Source organism: Mustelus asterias, chromosome 19 (assembly GCF_964213995.1).
Source record: "Mustelus asterias chromosome 19, sMusAst1.hap1.1, whole genome shotgun sequence".
Taxonomy (NCBI): Eukaryota; Metazoa; Chordata; class Chondrichthyes; order Carcharhiniformes; family Triakidae; genus Mustelus; species Mustelus asterias.
In genome coordinates, this window is record NC_135819.1 from 47421080 (window position 1) to 47441999 (window position 20920).

General features: G+C 41.5%; 1 protein-coding gene across 3 annotated transcripts in view; it reads right to left on the reverse strand.

Annotated features, from left to right (window-relative positions):
- Positions 1 to 428: 428 nt before the first annotated feature.
- ferry3 (FERRY endosomal RAB5 effector complex subunit 3) overlaps positions 429 to 20920 on the reverse strand; it is a 46287-nt gene continuing 25795 nt past the window's right edge. For all 3 annotated transcript variants that reach the window (XR_013500178.1, XM_078235505.1, XM_078235506.1), the window contains exons 12-14: positions 17950 to 18007; positions 15960 to 16027; positions 429 to 1077 (exon numbers count right to left, since the gene is read on the reverse strand). Coding sequence is in view for 2 of the 3 variants with exons in the window: in XM_078235505.1 (XP_078091631.1) it covers positions 985 to 1077; positions 15960 to 16027; positions 17950 to 18007 (219 nt within the window). In the remaining variant the exon portion in view is untranslated. The remainder of the gene's footprint in view (positions 1078 to 15959; positions 16028 to 17949; positions 18008 to 20920) is intronic.

Genomic DNA, 20920 nt, shown 5'->3' on the forward strand with positions numbered 1-20920 from the left:
CCCATGTGAACCACTTCTTAAAATATCCCATAAATCAAACAAAAAGGTTTAAATTCATAGGGTCAGGCGAGCAAACCCACAACAGCAGTTGAAATGTGTAGCTCAATAGAAATAAACCTCCTTGTGATAGGCATATTTCTTTTTTGCCTTTATCACTAGACTTTAACACTGCTGCAGCATACATATGTCTCTTAACAACATATTTAACTTTTTGCACTTTTGAGTGATGGGTTTGAAAAATGGTTAGGATAAATGTCTCTGCTGAAAATGGTGTATATGGATTGAGATGGTCCAACTAAGATACTGTAACTTTAGCTAACAAAGGACGCGTGGGAAAATAGCTCTGGTTCTATAAATACTGATGTGTATGCAACTATGAAAATTATCAGCTCATAATGCAAGTTATCTAAACAATAAATGGACACTAATCAGTTTCACAAATTTAATTATTCTTCAGCTTGTATCATCACATGTTTAGTGCACAGAAATTGGAATTATTTTTACATTTTCTCAGTACAATATATACATAGTAGTCTGGAAATTATTGAGGATGTGACTGTTCAAACGCTGAATGCATTGACTTCAAATCCAGCTCTGCTATTTTAGTGGAGGAGTTAACCCATTTAAAATAAACAGGCCATCCATCATCTTTGCTGAAATTACAGTTAGAGGAATTTGATACAAATTTGCTTACAGTAACAGTGCTCAGTAATTTCTAGGCTTACAAAAGGAGAATTTAATTATTACAACATATCACCAATTGCAGTTAACAGTACAGAGGCTATGATGTAAAGTTGAACTGAAAACACAACAATTCTAAGTGTTTGAGATTCTACTTAAGTGAGAGATCAAAAAGAGGATCATTCTCTCGTCCCATGGGAAACATCACACGCTTTTGACTTTTAAAAAAAATACTGTCTAAAGTGCACGGAAAAGTGACCAGTCAGCATATCTCACTTGATGTTCACAGGATATTTGTGTTTTTTATCGTCTGGAGGTCAGAGTCAGGGTAGATGACACTCTAAAAATCTGAGGTAGCATGTTGCTCAACTGGTAGAACATTTCCTCTGAAATACTCTGTTAACAGAAAATTGTATTATTTAAATTGAATGGTACAGAGCACACATTAGCAACAAACTGCATATTCAGGCAGTGGTTATACTGCAATAGGTGGTTATACTGTGAGACCAGTGGTTCCAGAGAGTGAAGGGCAATCAGTAAAACCTTACCTTGTAAATCCTGGCTGCAATTTCCAAGCTGCCTGCCAAAAATAAGCTTTGCATTGTCTGACTACACAAGTAGAGATGCTGCTCCTGGCTGGTTAAATGTTATTAACCTGGACAGGAATGCATGCTTTACCAAAAGTGCACTGGAGGCTCAATGCGCCAGAACATTTTTTTTAGACCTGCTTGATACCGTACTGGAATTACACAGCACATGGCGAAAAAATTCAAGCAATCGTGGCACCTTTCTTGAAGAAGTGTAGTAAACTGTTCTATCAGGGACCGTTTTCAGGCAGAAATCAAATTGAATATTTAACCCCCCCCCTCCCCCATAAAGCAGGCTTTACAACTGAACATACATAACTCTAATTTCCCTTTACATGCTGCCCCTTGGCAATAACGTGCAAAAGCAAGCATCAAATCCTATACGTATGTCAACGACACCAAGCTCTACCTCACTATTACCTCTCTTGACCCTTTCACTGCATTGGATTTGTCACATCGCTTGTCCAACATCCAGTATCGGGTGAGCAGAAAATATTCCAATTTGAAACTATTGTCTCTGTTCCCGAGCTACCCATTCACATCCCTTTCCTTGGCCACTACCTGCAACTGAGCCAGACCATTGGCAATCTTGCTATCATATTTAACTCTGAGCTGAGCTTCTGAGTCCATATCTGCTCCATCATCAAAGTTACCTATTTTTACCTCTGAAATATCGCCCATCTCTGAGAGTCCCCTGATGGTCTTATCTCTGTAAACTCCTCCAGCTCTACATCTCTTTTGAGATCTCTGCGCTCCTTTTACTCTGGCCTCTTATGCATTCCCAATTTCCTTTGTCTCTCTATGCAGCCTTCAGCTGTCTGGGCCCCAAGCCCGGAAATACCCTCCCTAAATATCGCTACCTCTCCCTCTTTAAGATGCTCCTAAAAACATATAAAACATAAAATTGTCCTACATTCTAACTGAAATCCTAATTATGCTGCTCGATGTCAAATTTGTCTGATATTTTTTATTCTTTCACAGGGTGTGGGTGTAATTGGATAGGCCAGAATTTGTTACCAATCCCTAATTGTCCCCGAGGAGATCGTGTTGAGCTGCCTTCTTGATTGCTGCAGTTCCAAGTAGTGCAGTTACATGCACAGTGTTAGGAAGGAGTTCCAGGATTTTGACCCAGCAACAGTGAAGAAAAGGCAACATCCAAGTCAGTTTGGCATGTGCCTATGAGAGAAACTTGCAGGTGGTGGTGTTCACATACATCTGTTGCCTTGGTCTTTCTAGATGGTAAAAAATGCTATTGGAGGAGCCTAAATGAGTTGTTGCAATGCATTTTGTATATGGTACACATTGCTACTACTATGTGTTGGTGGTGGATGGGGTGCCCATCACGTGGGTTGCTTTGTCCTGGATAATGCATCTTTGGATATTTTACTATGCCAAAGGAGCTATATAAATTCAAGATGTTGTTCTAACAAACTGCAGTAGAAAATTGTTTTCATTATTTTCCACCAGGATTTTTATGCACCTTATTTTTCTCCTCTAATCAATCTGCATACAAGACTACAGATTGGGCTTCACCTCACCAGATATTCCTGGGCTTTTCCCAGCAGTATTGCCAAACTCTACTTCTGCCTAATTCTGGAATTATCCTTTCCTAACAATGATAACCTAGCTTTGATACCAAAATGTTAGCCTTGTATAGTCACAATGCCTGTCCTGTATTCAATGCATATTTGTGTTTGCACTTTAGTCTTTACTTGACGTGATGCACTTTATCTAGTGAATTAGAAAGGAACCCCAAGTGGTAAGCATGACTGATTTTAAGGACAAACATGCACACTTTGCCGACTCCATTAATTATTTTTGGAATCACATCTAAAATCCTTCTGCTGTGATCTTACCGTTTCTAAATGATGACATAATCATGTGCAACATACTGGTAATGGATCCATTTTCCCTCTCCTTTCCGGCAATGCAACCACTCCTGCCCCAGCCCATCACCAAGCTTCCCCTCATCAGATTAGGCTGCTGGCCCCTTCCAAGGAATGTCTGGCTGGCAGCAGAGTGAGGAAGCTCTGAAAGCTGCTGCTGGCAACTCTATGTTCACCACTGCTACAAGGTTACATTTCACTAAATCATATGGACTCACACAGCTCAAAATTACTGGCACCTTTCGCATATACCTGGTCCAACTTGTATCTTTGTGACAGCTACATAGCTTGACTGAGAAATCTCAAATATGTATTTTAAGAAATCTATTACATTATGAAATCCTATGACTAGGGAAGAGAAATAAACCATTGCATGTAGAAATCTCTTAAATGTCAGATTGATAGGTATTGATGCAAGAAGTGATGTTAAAGATATCAAGGTTAAATGGTAAACATTTTTAGTCTGGGTCACAAACTTTGCATATCAAAAACCTAAAATGTTCTGTAAGCAAAATCAAGTTCACAAAGTTATTGATTAACCAAAGTTACATTTTTTCCTTGTCAAAAAGGCAGAAAACCTATGGCTATGTAAAAACGATTAACCGCAGTATAGCTTACAAGTATTCTTCTCGGAGGAAATAACATATAAACAGATACACCATTAAAATATTATCCCAAGGAGTCCAATAGTAATGGCAGGAATTCATGGAGGAGGAGGAAGGTAGTTCCTTATCACAGAATCCCTACAGTGCAGAAGGAGGCCATTTGGCCCATCGAGTCTGCACAGACTCTCCAACACAGCATTCCACCCAGGCCCACCCCCACCTCATTTCCTTAACCCCATGCATTTACTCCATTAATCCCCCTAACCTATACATCTTGGGACACTAAGGGTCAATTTAGCATGGCCAATCAACCTAACCTGCACATTTTTGTACTATAAGAAGAAACTACAGCATCCGGTGGAAACCCACAGAGACACATGGAGAATGTGCAAACTCCACACAGTCACCCAACATTAATATCCTTGGGTGCACAAGTAAAAGTGGAGCTGCCTTCAAACAGAAGTAGTTTTGGCCATCCAGGTTTCTGAAACATGAATTGTAGGCATTAGACATTTGAGGAAAACGTCTAAACCATCCATAATTATTTGGAGTGTTAAGGTATCCTTTTGAAGAGGTCCTTTGGGAGAGGTCTTATTTATTAGTCACAAGTAAGGCTTACATTAACACTGCAATGAAGTTACTGTGAAATTCCCTGAGTCGCCACAGTCTGGCACCTGTTCGGGTCAATGCACCTAGCCAGCACATCTTTCAGAATGTGGGGGGAAACTGGAACACCTGGAGGAAACCCACGTAGACACGGGGAGAACGTGCAAACTCCACACAGTGACCCAAGCCAGGAATCAAACCTGGTCCTTGGCGCTGTGAAGCAGCAATGCTAACCACTGTGCTACAGTGCCACTCAAGTCAAGTATCCCTTTAGGGTTATTAAGAGTAGACATGAATGCATGTAAAAAGCGGATATGGTCTGTGGAACTATAAAGCTGTCAAGTCAATTAAATGGCTTGCCCTTTAGATTTTGGAAAAGATCACAACCAGCCTGCAGTGACGGGTGCTTGCAATTTCACTGGATGTTGTTGACATAAGCCCAAGTGCTTATTTATTCTCATACTATCTCTTCTCTTTTTCCTTTTTTGCTTCTCTTCTGTCCTTTTTCTATTCAGCCTGATTCTTCCGTCTATTGTCAAACTGACATCCGTCATATGTCCCTTTATCCCGCTTCATCCTCCTCCCTGACTCACTCATCTTTCAGGGAGTTCGGGCTTGGTTGCCTCCCTTTCCCCCTTTCAGGTATGTACCTTGACAAGGCCAAAGTGTCTCTCCTTCAAAGGCCACCCATTGCAGTGTATTACATTTCTGTCTGCCAGTTTTTGACTCCAATCTGCCCAAGCCAGGTCTCTCCTCAATTAACTCTCCTCCAGTTGAGTACTCTTCATTCTAGATTGTTCTTTGTCCATAACTAATCTAAACTGACAATACAATTATCACTATTGCTGAGAGGTTTCTTGACTGACATTCTCCACTTCACCCATTTCATTTCCCAGGCAATACAAAGGTCTTCTGTATGGATATTGACAGTAAATGACTTCACAAAGGAGCAGCAGAATCAATTACAGACCTGTGAATTTCTCGATGTTGTGGATAGGCTGGAGGAGCTGGGGCTTTGCTCCCCTCACACCAGAGATAGTTAAGAGGAAATCCAATAGAAACATTTAAATCATGAATGAATTTGATAGAGTAAACGAAGAGAAATTGCTTTCAGTGTCTGAACAGTTGCTAAGCAGAGGGCACAGATGCAAGACATTTGGCAAAAGAACCAGAGGAAACATGAGGAAAAGTTTTTTAATGATTAGGATTTGGAATGCACTGCCTGATAGGGTGATGGCTAATGACCAATGATAGTTTTCAAAAGGGAATTGGATATTTTCTTGAACACTGGAACAGGTATAAGCCATTTAACTACTCACGCCTGTTCTGCCATTCAATAAGATCATTGCTAATATGCAACCTAACTCCATATATTTACCTTTTCCCATGTCTCTATTATCTTGATTAACAAAAATCCATCAATCTCAAGTTTAAATTAACAATTAATCTAACAGCAACTGCCATTTGCTGAAGAGAGTTCCAAACTTTTGCCACTGTCTGCAGAAGCGTTTTCTAATTTGAAGGAGGAACAATTGCAAGGACAAGGGAGAGGTTGGGACTAACTGAATTACTGTTTGCAAGAACTGATAGAAACTCCATTGATCAAATGCCTCCTTTGGTGCTGTACTACTCTATGCTTCGATAAAAGGGGAAAGTATGCGAACATGGCAACCCTTGACCATCTGGTACTTTGCTTGCTGCATATGAGAAAGGCTAGGGTGTCAGTATTAATAGTTATAGTTCTATCCTGAACTCCTTCAGGGTTCCAATGTTCTGATTATTTGGCTGCATTTTCCCGCTGATGTTAGCAATTGTGCTAAAACAGCAGTGGAACTAGAACACATGAATTTGCACTGTGCAAATATTAGCTGGCATGAGATGCGTCTGTCAGCTGTTTAAACAATGATGTTAACCTGTTGAAATAAGTTGACAAAAGAATCTCATACAAATATGCTAAGTGTTTTATAAACTAACTCAAGATTGTTTCCTCCTAGCTTTAATTTTCCACTATAATTATTCATGATTACGAGTTGAGTAACAGCACTGTGACTGTACAAATAGAAATCATAGCTGCAGTGCAGAGAATGGTGGGAGAAGCACCGACAGATAATTTTTAGTGACAGATTCTAAAATTAAAGTAGATGAAATCACAGTTTACTTTACCACTAACCTTCACAAAACATGTTCACGAAGGCCCATCTTCTCAACCTCGCCCCTCACCCGAGGTGTGGCGATCCTCAGGTTAAATTACCACCAATCAGCTGTCCCCTCAAAAGGGAAGAGCAGCCTATGGTCATCTGGGACAATGGCGACTTTGCCTTTTAACCACTATAATTATCTTCTGGGAGGGTGTATTGCCCTGCTTCATCTTTCTTCTAGGTTCTCTCTGGTGTGCACTTATCAGGGCAAAGATCTCTCAGCCACTGACCACGAGACAGGTTACAGCAGCTTCATTAAGACACCCGACCTAACTCCTGCTGCCCCAATTGTGCCCTCTTGTGGAGACAGTCAGTGTACTTGAGATCGCGGATTCAGCAGAGACTGGACTTTCAGATGGTCAATTACAACACTAGGTTGGCTGAATTGTTCAGGCTTCTGGCGGTCAATGCTCACTGTGCAGCCACCAGGTCTCTCCTTCCCCAGCCTCAGCATTAGCATATTTGGCTCAGCATCAGTTTCATCTCAAGAGGTACCGTGCACAAAACAATTAATTTTAGTGCACATTTCTCTCTTCCTCACAAGTTAAATATGGCAGGAATCCATGACGTTACAAATTATTCCATCCACTGATGCAGTTAAAAAGAAACAGAACAAGCAAACTGACACAATTCTGCATTTATCATAAAACAAAATGATTAATGAAATTGTGGTCAAGGAAGGTAGATTTTTCATCAGGATTATGGTTTTGTTTATGTGGAACTTTACTTGCTCCGAAATATTTGAAGCAGTGAGTAATTTAAAGATGATTTCCAAATAAGTGTATCTCACTTTTAAATGTAAGCACGTACCACAGTCTGGAAAATCAGTGGAGATGTCAATTCCAAATTGTTAACCATAAACTCGCATAGAATCCTACAGTGCAGAAGGAGGCCATTTGGCCCATTGAGTCTGCACCAACCACAATCCCACCCAGGCCCTATTCCCATAACCCCATTTAATTTACCCTAGCTAGTCCCCCTGACACTAGGGTCAATTTAGCATGTCCAATCCACCCAACTTGCACGTCTTTGGACTGAGAGGGGAAACTGGAGCATCTGGAGGAAACCCACGCAGACACGGGAAGAATGTGCAAACTCCGCACAGACAGTGTCCCAAGCCGGGAATCGAACCCGGGTCCCTGGTGCTGTGAGGCAGCAGTGCTAACCACTGTGCCACCATGCCGCCCATCCCTTTAACTGAGAATAGTTGCATGATCTTCTCCAAAGCAGGACCAATAGTTTTCTGGACTCTGACTTTCCCCAGATGCTCCTCATTGTGTTTTTAGGTTTTAAGTAAAATATTTTTCTGAGACACAATGAATCACATCACTCCTGTAGGAAGATGTTGCTCCCAGGAACCAGCACGAAGTTTTACTTTAACTGTAGTTCACAATGAATCAGGGATCAAACACACAAAACTATTTACTATAATTTCAACTGACTGGTTCTAACATGTGCCTTCATGTGATCAATAAACATCACAAGGGGCATCATAACGGCAAATCAAACACCAAGCCACTTAGGGTGATATTAAAGCAGATAAACAAAAGCTTGGTACAAGAGGTAGTTCTTAAGGAATATTTTAAAGGACGAAGGCAAGGTGGAGATGTGTAGGAAGGCCATTTCAGAGCGAGGTGGAGGTGTGTAGGGAGGCCATTTCATGGCGAGGTGGAGGTGTGGAGGGAGAGTATTTCAGAGCTAAGGGCTGAGGCAACTGATGGTATGGCCTCCAAAGGTGGAATGATTAAAATCAGGGCTGCTCAAGAAGCCAGCATTAAATCAGTGCTGATATCTTGGAGGTTGTGGACCTGGAGGTGATTACAGTGAGGGGTGAGGGCAGTGAACTCAGAGGAGGGAGAGCATGATGAGTTTAGATGGATGCTGAAATCACCGATGACGAAAGGTTGTTCGGCGCAGAGGCCGAGAGAAAAACACTGTGAATGTGTCTTGTTAAAAAAATGATTGTACATGGGAAGGAAGTAGGGATCATTGATTTTGAGTCAAAGTGAGAACAGTGAAACAAGACGAGGTGGTCAAAGCAGACAATGCCAAAGGAGTAGGAGGTCAGGCAAAGGTGTGATCTGGTGATACCGCCATCATGTTGATCTTGACAGGGCAAATAATGGAAGATTATTGGAACCCTTGCCCTAGTGACAGCAATTGGATCAGAAGAATCCGCTACCAGCCAATGGTGGGCCACCTCCACCGCTGTGAAACACACGTGCGGAAAATCCCACCCATAATTAAGGGGAAATGTGGCACAGCCCCTCAGTCAGGTTTTTGTGAAGTCCATGATGTCAATGCAATCATCCACAATAGGTTACATGGCCGGCAATTACCTCATTCAGAAGCGAAAGGACATTCAGGAGGGAGATGTGCAGAGATGATGTGACAGCTGATCTAGAGGCAGAGTTCACCAGGTCAGCAGTAGGAGGTACAGGTTGTACAGGATGGAGAGTGGCAAGATTAGCCACCAGCGACCCCACTTGGCTTGAAGATCATTGGAGAGTGGGATAGGACAACTGGAGTTGATGCTCATTATGAGCTATTGCCGTGCGTTGGAGAGCCTTTTGGAGAATCATACAATCCCTACAGGGCAGAAGGAGGCCACTCAGCCCATCAAGTCTGTATCAACAGTGCTTCAAACAATCTTAGCAGCAAGATAACTATGAGTCTTGAGCTTTTTAAAATTATTCTTCAGCCAAAATCCCATTTTGAAAAAATGCTGGTCACATCTAAAATTGTGATATCCAGAAGCAGTAGGAAATATATTTATTCTTCTCTTCAGATAGTCTGAAAGCGTGTTAAGTTAGAAAAGGCCAAGCTTAAAATAAAAATCACAACATTTAAAAAGGTAATGAATGGGAGAAATAAGGAGAAGAAAGAGTGGCAAGAAAACACTGTAGCATCTTATCGTCTCAGAAATCTCTCAAAGAGCTTCATATACAATTACTTATTTTGGAATGCAGTGAACATTATATGGGCAAATGCAGTCCTATTGTTGCACAGAGCAAGACCTCAAACAGGAGTGAGACAAATGTTTTGTTTTTAGTAGTGTTGGCTGGGGGATGAATGTTGGCCAAGGCACCAGGGAAGTTAAGTGAGTGGGCACATTTGGCAGATGGGGTATAATATGGGAAAATGTGAATCTTGGCAGGGGCAATAGAAAAGCAGCATATTCTCTAAATGGAGAGAGATTTCAGAATTTTGTGATCCAGAGGGATTTGGGTGTTTTGGTACAAGAATCACAAAAAGTTAGAATGCAAGTACAGCAAGTGATTAGGAAGGCAAATGTTGTTTTGTTTACTGCAAGGGGAATGAAATATAAAAGTTGTGAAGTTTCGCTACAGTTGTACAGGGTGTTGATGAGACCACATCTAGAGTACTGCACACTCCTTATTTAACTGCATTAGAAGCATGACAGAGAAAGTTCACTCGACTGATTCCAGGGATGAAGGGGTTATTTTATGAGGAAGGATTGGATAGGTTGGGCCTGCATCCATTGGAGTTTAGAAAAATGAGATGTGATCTGATTGAAACATATAAAATCCTGAGGGGACTTAACAGGGTGGATGCTGAGAGGATGCGTCCCCTTGTGGGAGAGACTAGAATTATGGTACATAATTTAAAAATAAGGGGTCTCCCACTCAAGACAGATGGAGGAGATTTTTTTTTCCCCTCACAGAGGGTCTTTAGTCTATGGAATTCTCTTTACCAGACAGCAGTGGAGGCTCGGTCACTGAATATTTTTAAGGCGGAGCTAGATAGATTCTTATTGACAATGAAGTCAAACGGTATAGGAGGTAGACAGGAAAGTAGAGTTGATACGACAGTCAGATCAACCTTGATGTTATCAAACGGAGGAGGAGTCTCAAGAGGCTGAATGGCCTATTCCTGCTCCTAATTCATGTGTCCATATCCTCCAACCTCTGATAATGCTAAGTGCTGGGGAAAGCTAAGAACATTGTAGTCAGCTTCAGCAGAAACTCCAGGAAAACTCCTCTATAACCTCCTGTAGTAACTAAGAAAGCTGCAGAAGATATGCATTTCCATGACATAACAGTAGATGTATTGAATTGATCCACTGTATTGGCATAGAGATAATAGTCATTCTGGGGTCATATACTAGCATTGGCCAAACTTTGGGTGGTGTGCTGCTACTGACATCTACGACATTGGATCTACTCTTCTGTGGGCACTTTGACCATTCTAGGGTTGGAGTGCAGCTTGGATATTATATAGCTGTCAGGTTAAACCCACGTTGCCTCATTTTAACTACCTACAGATTGACAGTGTACTTTATACTTTCAGGTTGGGCATGTGAACAGTACAGGGATAATATCAGAGTAACATAAATGTACTTGATCTCCATGTGGCATCATCACTGCAATATTAGTTTATTTCTCAATTTTGGTGACCAAGATTAAAGGAATAGTTTAAGACTCAAACATGCAATCAAAGAATTTACTCATGAATGAACGAAGTTCTCAAAATTGCCTTTACGTTTTCCTCCCCGTCATGGCTTCCGGACATGTTACTTACCATTAGACTTTCCATTACTTAGCGTAACCGGAAATAATGCTAGACTAGTTTATGAGACTGTGGGGTCATTTCTTTCCACAGCCGCAGCTTGTACATGACTGAATGGATAAGTGGATTTACCACTTTTCAAAACTTGTGCGTTATTGCTTTGGCAATAATTGTGTGGATATTCAGCCAAGTACATTTACCAGTGGCCAACAGGAACTGACTAAGTGCATAAAGTTTCTGACTGAATGTTTAATTCTCAAACAGCTCCTTGTAAAGATATTGGTATTTATTCTCATTTTATTCCAGTATTTTTCAACATAATAAGCAAGTTGAGTTTAGCTACTAAAAAAAAGCAGTCAAACACTCTTTGTTTAATTAACTAGACTAGCACCTTCCAATGAGAAAACAAAATGTTATTCAAGGTATACAGAAACCGTTTGAATCTGGGCTCATATCACAGGTGAACTGTCCAGGCATTGACAATGTGCTGAAATACTGTGGAGCCGCCTGGTTGAAGCATCAGATCCCTAGGTCTGACAGAGGATTGACGATTCAGAGCAGCCATTGTCAGATGGCTTATCCTGAAGACCTTTTTGAGCCAAGATTGAGAATCACAATTTCATTATCAGAAAACTGGCCCTTGCCAGGTGGGTATTACTAGGAGCTCCTCTTGATCAATTGTGCTTCTGAGTGGCATCATAACTAGCAAATCTCACAAGAAATTGCAGGAATGTATTGTTACTATCAGTTTGAAAATGGATTCTTCCCATTAAGCTTTTAAGCACTGAAGGAGAAACAGCTCACTGCTTGCCTTGTTACTACTCAATCGCAGCAGGCACCAAGTCCTACATATGAGCTTGTATTCGCATGCCTGGCCTCTAAAAAATACTTTTGTGCCACTGCCATCCCATGTCTTAGTTTGTTCATCAACTCTTTGACAGATATCTACTTTTGTTGTGGTGGAAGGAACTACATAGTGCAACTTTTGTCCTGCTAGCTACTTCTGCTGTTCCTGATGTCCAAATTCAGTACTGCACATCAAGTCTACTCATTACCATCTGGTTCATCCAAGTCCTCATGTGAAGGAGGGTCTCTGGAAAAGAGACATGCCTGGATGACTATGGCATATAACCCACTCTCTATAGAGTTTTTGTCACTGACCCATCAGAATTTGCTGGTAAATTCTATTTTGATGGTAATTATGTCCTGAGGATACAGTTACTTCAGAACCACTGAAGATCTCAGTGGGGTCAAAGAAGGCTGTCTTCTGGCACAGATACCCTTTGGCATATCCTCTTTGCTGCTTTCATAACTCTCCAGTTGGTGTACAGAGGATACCAGAACTGTAGAAAGCTGTTTGGTCTTGTTTGCCTGAGGTCCAAGGAAAAAGTACATAAAGTCCTCATTAGAGAGTTGCTCTATGCAGATGATGCTCGGCATTCCATACCGAGGACACCTGCAGCGACAAACAGACATACTCTCTCGTACCTGTAAAGAGCTCGGTTTGGCCATCAGCATCAGAAAGACGCATGTCCTGGTCTAGGATATTGCCGAGTTGCCAATCAATATTGACAACTTGATGCTGGAAGCTAGTGATAGCTTCGCCTAGCTCGTCTCTACAATTACCGGCAATTTGTCAGTTGATGCTGCAATCGACAGTTCCATTTCATAAACTGCAGCTGCCATGACCAAGCTGAGTAAGACAGTGTAGAGCATCAATAACCTGATGGAGAACACCAAATTGCAAGTCTACCAAGACTGTATCCTCCATACACTTCCCTACAGGAGTGAGATCTGGACAACATATGCTAGACAGGAGAAAAGGTTGAGAAGTGAGCAGTTTGTACTTTCGCTATCTCAGGCGTATCCTCATCATCTCTTGGTGGGGTAAGGTCACCACTTCAGGGGTCTTGGAGCATGCTAATTCCATCAACATACATTCATTATTAAGCCAACAAAGTCTGCAATGACTTGGTCACATTCATTGGATGGATGACGGCGCTATACTCAAAGACTATCTGGACCATTGGGTCATGATTTGCTGGATATCCATACCTCTGCTATAAGGACACCTGTAAGTGAGATACAAAAATGGCAGACATATAGGGGACAGGTGACTCTGGAGGCTGACTATTCGGAGAGGGATCAGAATCATAGAATCCCTACAGTGCAGCAGGAGGCCACTCGGCCCATCGAACCTGCACCGACAACGTTCCCACCCAGGCCCTATCCCCGTAACTCCATATATTTACCTGCTAATCCCCCTGACACTAATGGACAATTTATCATGGCCAATCCACCTAACTCACACATCTTTGGACTGTGGGAGGAAACCGGAGCACCTGGAGGAAACCAGACACGCAGACACGGGGAGAACATGCCGACTCCGCACAAACAGTAATCCAAGCCAGGAATCGAACTCGGGTCTCTGGCGCTGAGAGGCAACAGTGCTAACCACTGTGCCACCATGCTGCCCTAAGGAGGATTAGAAATGAAAAGCTCAGCTGGCTAAGAAGAGGACTGAGAAAACATGGAAGTCAACAAATCTTGCACCTTTTCAGCCCAGTGCCTTCGTCTACAGCAACTGTGGCAAAGACTGTCATGCCAGAGTAGGGTTCCTGACTCGTACAAAGAACAGTACAGCACAGGAAACAGGCCCTTTGGCCCTCCAAGCCTGTGCCGCTCATTGGTCCAACTAGACCATTCGTTTGTATCCCTCCATTCCCAGACTGCTCATGTGACTATCCAGGCAAGTCTTAAACGATGCCAGCGTGTCTGCCTCCACCACCCTACTTGGCAGCGCATTCCAGGCCCCCACCACTCTGTGTAAAAAATGTCCCTCTGATATCTGAGTTATACCTCGCCCCTCTCACCTTGAGCCCGTGACCCCTCGTGATCGTCACCTCCGACCTGGGAAAAAGCTTCCCACTGTTCACCCTATCTATGCCCTTCATAATTTTGTACACATCTATTAGGTCTCCCCTCATTCTCCGTCTTTCCAGGGAGAACAAGCCCTGTTTACCCAATCTCTCCTCATAGCTAAGACCCTCCATACCAGGCAACATCCTGGTAAAACCTTCTCTGCACTCTCTCTAAAGCCTCCACATCCTTCTGGTAGTGTGGCGACCAGAACTGGACGCAGTACTCCAAATGTGGCCTAACCAGCGTTCTATACAGCTGCAACATCAGACCCCAGCTTGTATATTCTATACCCCGTCCTATAAAGGCAAGCATACCATATGCCTTCTTCACCACCTTCAAGGATTTGTGGACTTGCACACCTAGGTCCCTCTGTGTTCCTATACTCTTGATGGCTCTGCCATTTATTGTATAACTCCCCCATTAGTTCTTCCAAAATGCATCACTTCGCATTTATCTGGATTAAATTCCATCTGCCATTTCTCCACCCAATTTTCCAGCCTATCTATATCCTGCTGTATTGTCCGACAATGTTCATCGCTATCCGCAAGTCAGCCATCTTTGTGTCATCCGCAAACTTGCTGATAACACCAGTTACACCTTCTTCCAAATCATTTATATATATATCACAAATAGCAGAGGTCCCAGTACAGAGCCCTACGGAACACCACTGATCACAGACCTCCAGCCGGAAAAAGACCCTTCGACTGTTACCCTCTGTCTCCTGTGGCCAAGCCAGTTTTCTACCCATCTAGCCACCTCTCCTTGTATCCCATGAGCCTTTACCTTCTTAACCAACCTGCCATGAGGGACTTTGTCAAATGCCTTACTGAAATCCAGATAGACGACATCCACGGCCCTTCCTTTGTCAACCGTTTTTGTCACTTCCTCAAAAAACTCCACCAAATTTGTAAGGCACGACCTCCCTCTTACAAAACCATGCTGTCTGTCACTAATGAGATTGTTCCGTTCTAAATGCGCATACATCCTGTCTCTAAGAATCCTCTCCAACAACTTTCCTACCACGGACGTCAAGCTCATTGGCCTATAATTATCCGGGTTATCCCTGCTACCTTTCTTAAATAACGGTACCACATTCGCTATCCTCCAGTCCTCAGGGACCTCACCTCTGTCCGATGAAGAGACAAAGATTTCTGTCAGAGGCCCAGCAATTACATCTCTTGTCTCCCTGAGCAGTCTAGGATAGATGTCATCAGGCCCTGGGGATTTGTCAGTTTTAATGTGACCTAAAAAACCTAACACTTCCTCCCTTGTAATGGAGATTCTTTCTAACGGGTCAACACCTCCCTCTGAGACACTCCCAGTCAACAAGTCCCTCTCCTTTGTGAATACCGATGCAAAGTAATTATTTAGGATCTCCCCTATTCCCTTGGGTTCTAAGCATAATTCCCCTCCTTTGTCCCCGAGAGGTCTGACTTTTTCCCTGACAATTCTTTTGTCAGGGAACAAATGATGTTCAGCAGGCACAAATAGTGGCCACAATACTGTCAGTATAGGAGAGTGACAAAAGAGTCCCAGTGCCTGTACACAGAAGAATTCAACTCCAACAATTACAGAAAGCACATTCATCCAGAAAACATTATACCCAAATTTAATGCTGAGTCTCTGCATAATTTGTGACAGGAATATCAATGTTAGACATCTTCAATCCTATTCCAACTCTAAAATATAATCTGAGACAGATACAAGTTGCAGAATACTTCTCAAAGTCAAAGTTCTTTCCACAGATGTCGACTTACCTGACTGCAACATTTTCCAAACATTTTTCAAATTTCTAGCATTGTGGTTACAATATGTTAATATTGGTGCTAAATTTCAATTTTATCTTATCAACTATATGATTGCAACAGGCGAATTGAGTGGGGGTAAATGGGCATAGGTATAAATAGAGGAAATGCTCATTTAGAAATGAGGCCAGTACTCTACCTGTGGCACAAGAAACTGCACTGTGCGAGAAGTTCCCCCGTCCCAGGATGCCATTTCCATCATAAAACCTGAAGGAACAATAAGACAGAGTTAAATAGAAAATCAGAGTTTCTATTATTTACCTTCGATGCCAACATTCACAATTCTAAAGGTGGTCTCCACTCAAAATGATAATGTATACTATACTATAATGTATACTGTACTATACTATCAAAGACTATTTCCTCGGGTGGATGGAGCTATTACAAGGGGGGATAACTATAGGGTTCGTGGTGGGAGATATAGGAAGGATATCAGAGGTAGGTTCTTTACGCAGAGAATGGTTGGGGTGTGGAATGGACTGCCTGCAGTGATAGTGGAGTCAGACACTTTAGGAACATTTAAGCGGTTATTGGATAGGCACATGGAGCGCACCAGGATGATAGGGAGTGGGATAGCTTGATCTTGGTTTCAGATAAAGCTCGGCACAACATCGTGGGCCGAAGGGCCTGTTCTGTGCTGTTCTGTTCTATGTTCTATGTATCTTATCTTGACACGGTGGCAGTGGTTAGCACTGCTGTCTCACAGGAACCTGGGTTCGATTTCCAGTTTGGGCCAGTCTGTGAAGAGTCTGCATGTTCTACCCGTGTCTACTCCAGTTTCCTCCCACAGGCTGAAAGATGTGCTTGTTCGGTGCATTGGCCGTGCTAAATTCTCCCTGAGTGTACCTGAAAAGGCGCTGGAGTGTGGCGACTAGGGGATTTTCACAGTAACTTCATTGCAGTGTTAATGTAAGCCTACTTGTGACACTAATAAATAAACTTTAAAAGTTGTGTAATCTGCTGGTGAGGAAATTTCTTAGTTCTTCAAACTACTTGGTGGAAATTTCATGGTTAACTCATTTTTTTTTTGCTCCCAAGATTTTATGGGACCGTGTCCCAATAAACGAGTATATAGATGTCTCACAAGTATAGAGTTTCTTTAAACGCTGGGCTCTAATGGCAGGTGGAAGCTGTCCATTTCATTCCTTTTAAAAGTTGCAATCTCAGCCACTCGCGCCATAATGTAAACTTGGCAAATCTTAACTGAAATATGTACTAGATTTAGGAGAACCTACAAATTTACAATTTCAGTTTGCATTTGGCATTAAATGTATTTTTACTGTTTACTAATGCGCATAATTCATAGGACTGCTAAGCAATTAAAAATTCATCACAACTGGCTTTGAAAATGTAATTTTCAAACTCAGTTAATCTTGGTTTTAATTACATATTTAATTGATATAATTACTACAATCATCTCATTTAAGCTGTTCCAAATACAGTTTTAAAAGCCAGAACAGTGTCCCTTTAAATTCAGACAGTATTATGAAAATCTTTTTTGAAGAAATGAATGAAATAAAATTTGTTTACATCATGAAAATTAAAAACCAAATTCCGCTAAATTACAGTAGCACCTCGGCTTGACACACTGAATTGAGCCACTTTGTGGAAAGAGAATTTACAACCCTGGCACATGCTATTAGCACAAATCTGCAAGTTTAAAGAAATGTAAACATGAATCTTTTACATATGGAAACTGTGAAACCCACGCACAGCATGGGTTTGAGTCAGCCTGTAAATATGTTCACTGCATAAACAAAACATTAAAGTTCTGCAAACAATACACGTCCTGGGTCCATGCTTTAAATTTCCTCAGCAAATAATTTGAATGCATAATTTCCTACACAGCATCATTTTGCTGAACAAGAATTGGACGCTGGGCTGCAAGATGGTTTACCGGAGTGGAAAAAAGAACACTGCTTTATTCTGCAGCAGTTCCACCAGAAAAGGAAGTTGTGGATTCAGCAGACTAAACCTCTGGGCTGTTGGTATGCAAAAAACTTATTTCAACCCATGTACTCACTGCATAATCTCCATGATTGACATGTATTATTAATTTCCCCCAAAAATCAACATGTTTGCTACAGAAGTTAACTAAAATTAATTGTTAACCTTAAAAACATATTCACCTTTTATACACTTAAACACAAGCTCTGCTCTTTTCAGGCACCAAGGTATAGTCATCTCCTGTTAAAACATATGAAACATTACTCATATACTTCCAGGCAACTTGAAATGTTCATTACGGATTTCAAGAACAAATGGTCATAAACATACCCCTTGAATTATATCCTAGTTGGGTTTCAATGTGTTTTACTAAAAATGCAGTTATGGTCTTACATTTAGTACTCCTCATTATTTCCTCATTCACAAAATTATACAACCTGATTTTTTTTTTAAATTGCCTTTCCTTTCACATTTTAGTTCTGTTAGGAGGCTCTGCACAATACTCTTGCCCATCTGAATGGTACATATTTTGACTTTGTGCATATTCACTGTAACAGTTAAAAATGTAAGATCGCTAACATCCTGGCATCTTTCAGCAAGACTGCCAGAAAAATGTATTTTATCAAATTCCTAGTATTTCATCAGGCGGTCATTTTCAGTTTGCACAACACTGTTCATGACCCTGGTGTCTGTAGAAATGACGTGATATTCTTGCAGCTCAGGTAAAAATCTGCAACTGAATTAACAGAAGGTTGACATAAGTTTATGCTGCAGCTAAAAGATATATCAAATTGAATATCTACACTTCTGAACAAAGTTAGTTTTAATTTCAATTCTACACTAATAAGCTGCAAAAAAAAATCAATGTATTTTGCCATTTTAGGTTAAATTAATTGCAGTCAAATTTCAACTTTAAAAAAACTTAGTAGCTTCACAAATTTTATTCAAAATTAAGTTTATGACAAATATAATTCTTCCACTGAACTACTTGATTATATATAGAATATACATAAGGTGTGGGCAATATGTTGTGAGGCTGGAATTTAATAGCATGGTTAGTTCACAAGGTGTGAGCAAATTTTGAGTGATTTGTAACAGTACATACTGTAACTTCCATGATGCCAGGTCATTTGATTATTTTTTTCCTATACATAAGCAGGAGATTGTACCAGATTGTTTCATAAAAAGACTTCTACTGAATGACGAAGCAGTTCTACTTGAAGTTAGTTATTCAGCATGTCAGTTTAGCAAAAAAATAGGCATTTCATACAAGGTCATTGGTGTATGTTGGGAAGTGAGGTAACGCAAGACCAGGAAATCATATACAATCTTTCTTATTGCAAATAATAAAAAGATGAAGGGACTTTTTGGAATTGTGCAACATTGCTGTTGTATCTCATGACATCCTGTTGACGTTCAACTTTCTAGCATCCAACATATTGAGCTAGAAACTATGGCACTTTGAGAATACAGAATTATTTGCTGTCACTTTCCACTGTTTATTCCATGTAGTAATGCGTAGTTACTAACTGTTTCCAGTTAAAGTGTAATGAATTAAATATAAATAAATAGGCAGGTACAAAGAAATATTTATTTGTGTTTAATGTGAATTGATGTACTGTTCATAATGAAATCTGTTAGCATGTTGAATAAGTGAACTCCTATGCTGTGAACGTGGACTTAGATGGTCCAATACTGTTTTTAATCATGTGGAGATGCCAGCATTGGACTGTGGCAGGCACGGTAAGAAGTCTCACAACACCAGGTAGAAGTCCAACAGGTTTACTTGGAATCACGAGCTTTCGAAGCGCTGCTTCTTCATCAGGTGAGATGAAGGAGCAGCACTCCGAAAGCTGGTGATTCCAAATAAACCTGTTGGACTTTAACCTTGTATTGTGAGACTTCTTACTGTTTTTACTCAGGTCTTGGTCAATTCATAGCAAATGAATGTGCCATCTGAAGAAAAGATAAAGGTGGCTGCACGATTTGTATTGCATGATAAAGCATGTCTCTTGACCATAGATAAGCAATAAATATTCAACCCCGAGAAATGTGAGGTGATACATTTGGAAAAGAGAAACAAGGCAAGGGAATACACAATAAATGGAGGGGGATACTGAGAGATGTAGAGGAAGTGAGGGACCTTGAAGTGAATGTGCTCAGATCCCTGAAGATACCTGGGCAGATTACTAATGTAGTCAAGAAGGTATCTGGAATTCTGGTGGCACAGCGGTTAGCACTGTTGCCTCACAGCGCCAGGGACTGGGTTCAATACCCAGTTTGGGTCATTGTCTGTGCGGAGTCTGCACATTCTCCCCATGTCTGCATGGGTTTCCTCCGAGTGCTCTGGTTTCCTCCCACAGTTTGAAAGATGTGCTGGTTAGGTGCATTGGCCATTCTAAATTTGCTCTCAATGTAGCCAAAAAGGCGCCAAAGTGTGGTGAGTAGAGGATCTTCATAGTAACTTCATTGCAGTTTTTAAGTAAGCCTACTTGTGACACTAATAAAGAACAACAAAGAACAAAGAACAGTACAGCACAGGAAACAGGCCCTTCGGCCCTCCAAGCCTGTGCCGCTCCTTGGTCCAACTAGACCAATCGTTTGTATCCCTCCATTCCCAGGCTGCTCATGTGACTCTCCAGGTAAGTCTTAAACAATGTCAGCGTGCCTGCCTCCACCACCCTATTTGGCAGCGCATTCCAGGCCCCCACCACCCTCTGTGTAAAAAACAGCCCTCTAATATCTGAGTTATACTTCGCCCCTCTCACCTTGAGCCCGTGACCCCTCGTGAACGTCACTTCTGATCTGGGAAAAAGCTTCCCACCGTTCACCCTATCTATCCCCTTCATAATCTTGTACACCTCTATTAGATCTCCCCTCATTCTCTGTCTTTCCAGGGAGAACAACCCCAGTTTACCCAATCTCTCCTCATAGCTAAGACCCTCCATACCAGGCAACATCCTGGTAAACCTTCTCTGCACTCTCTCTAACGCCTCCACGTCCTTCTAGTAGTGCGGCGACCAGAACTGGACGCAGTACTCCAAATGTGGCCTAACCAGCGTTCTATACAGCTGCATCATCAGACTCCAGCTTTTATACTCTATACCCCGTCCTATAAAGGCAAGCATACCATATGCCTTCTTCACCACCTTC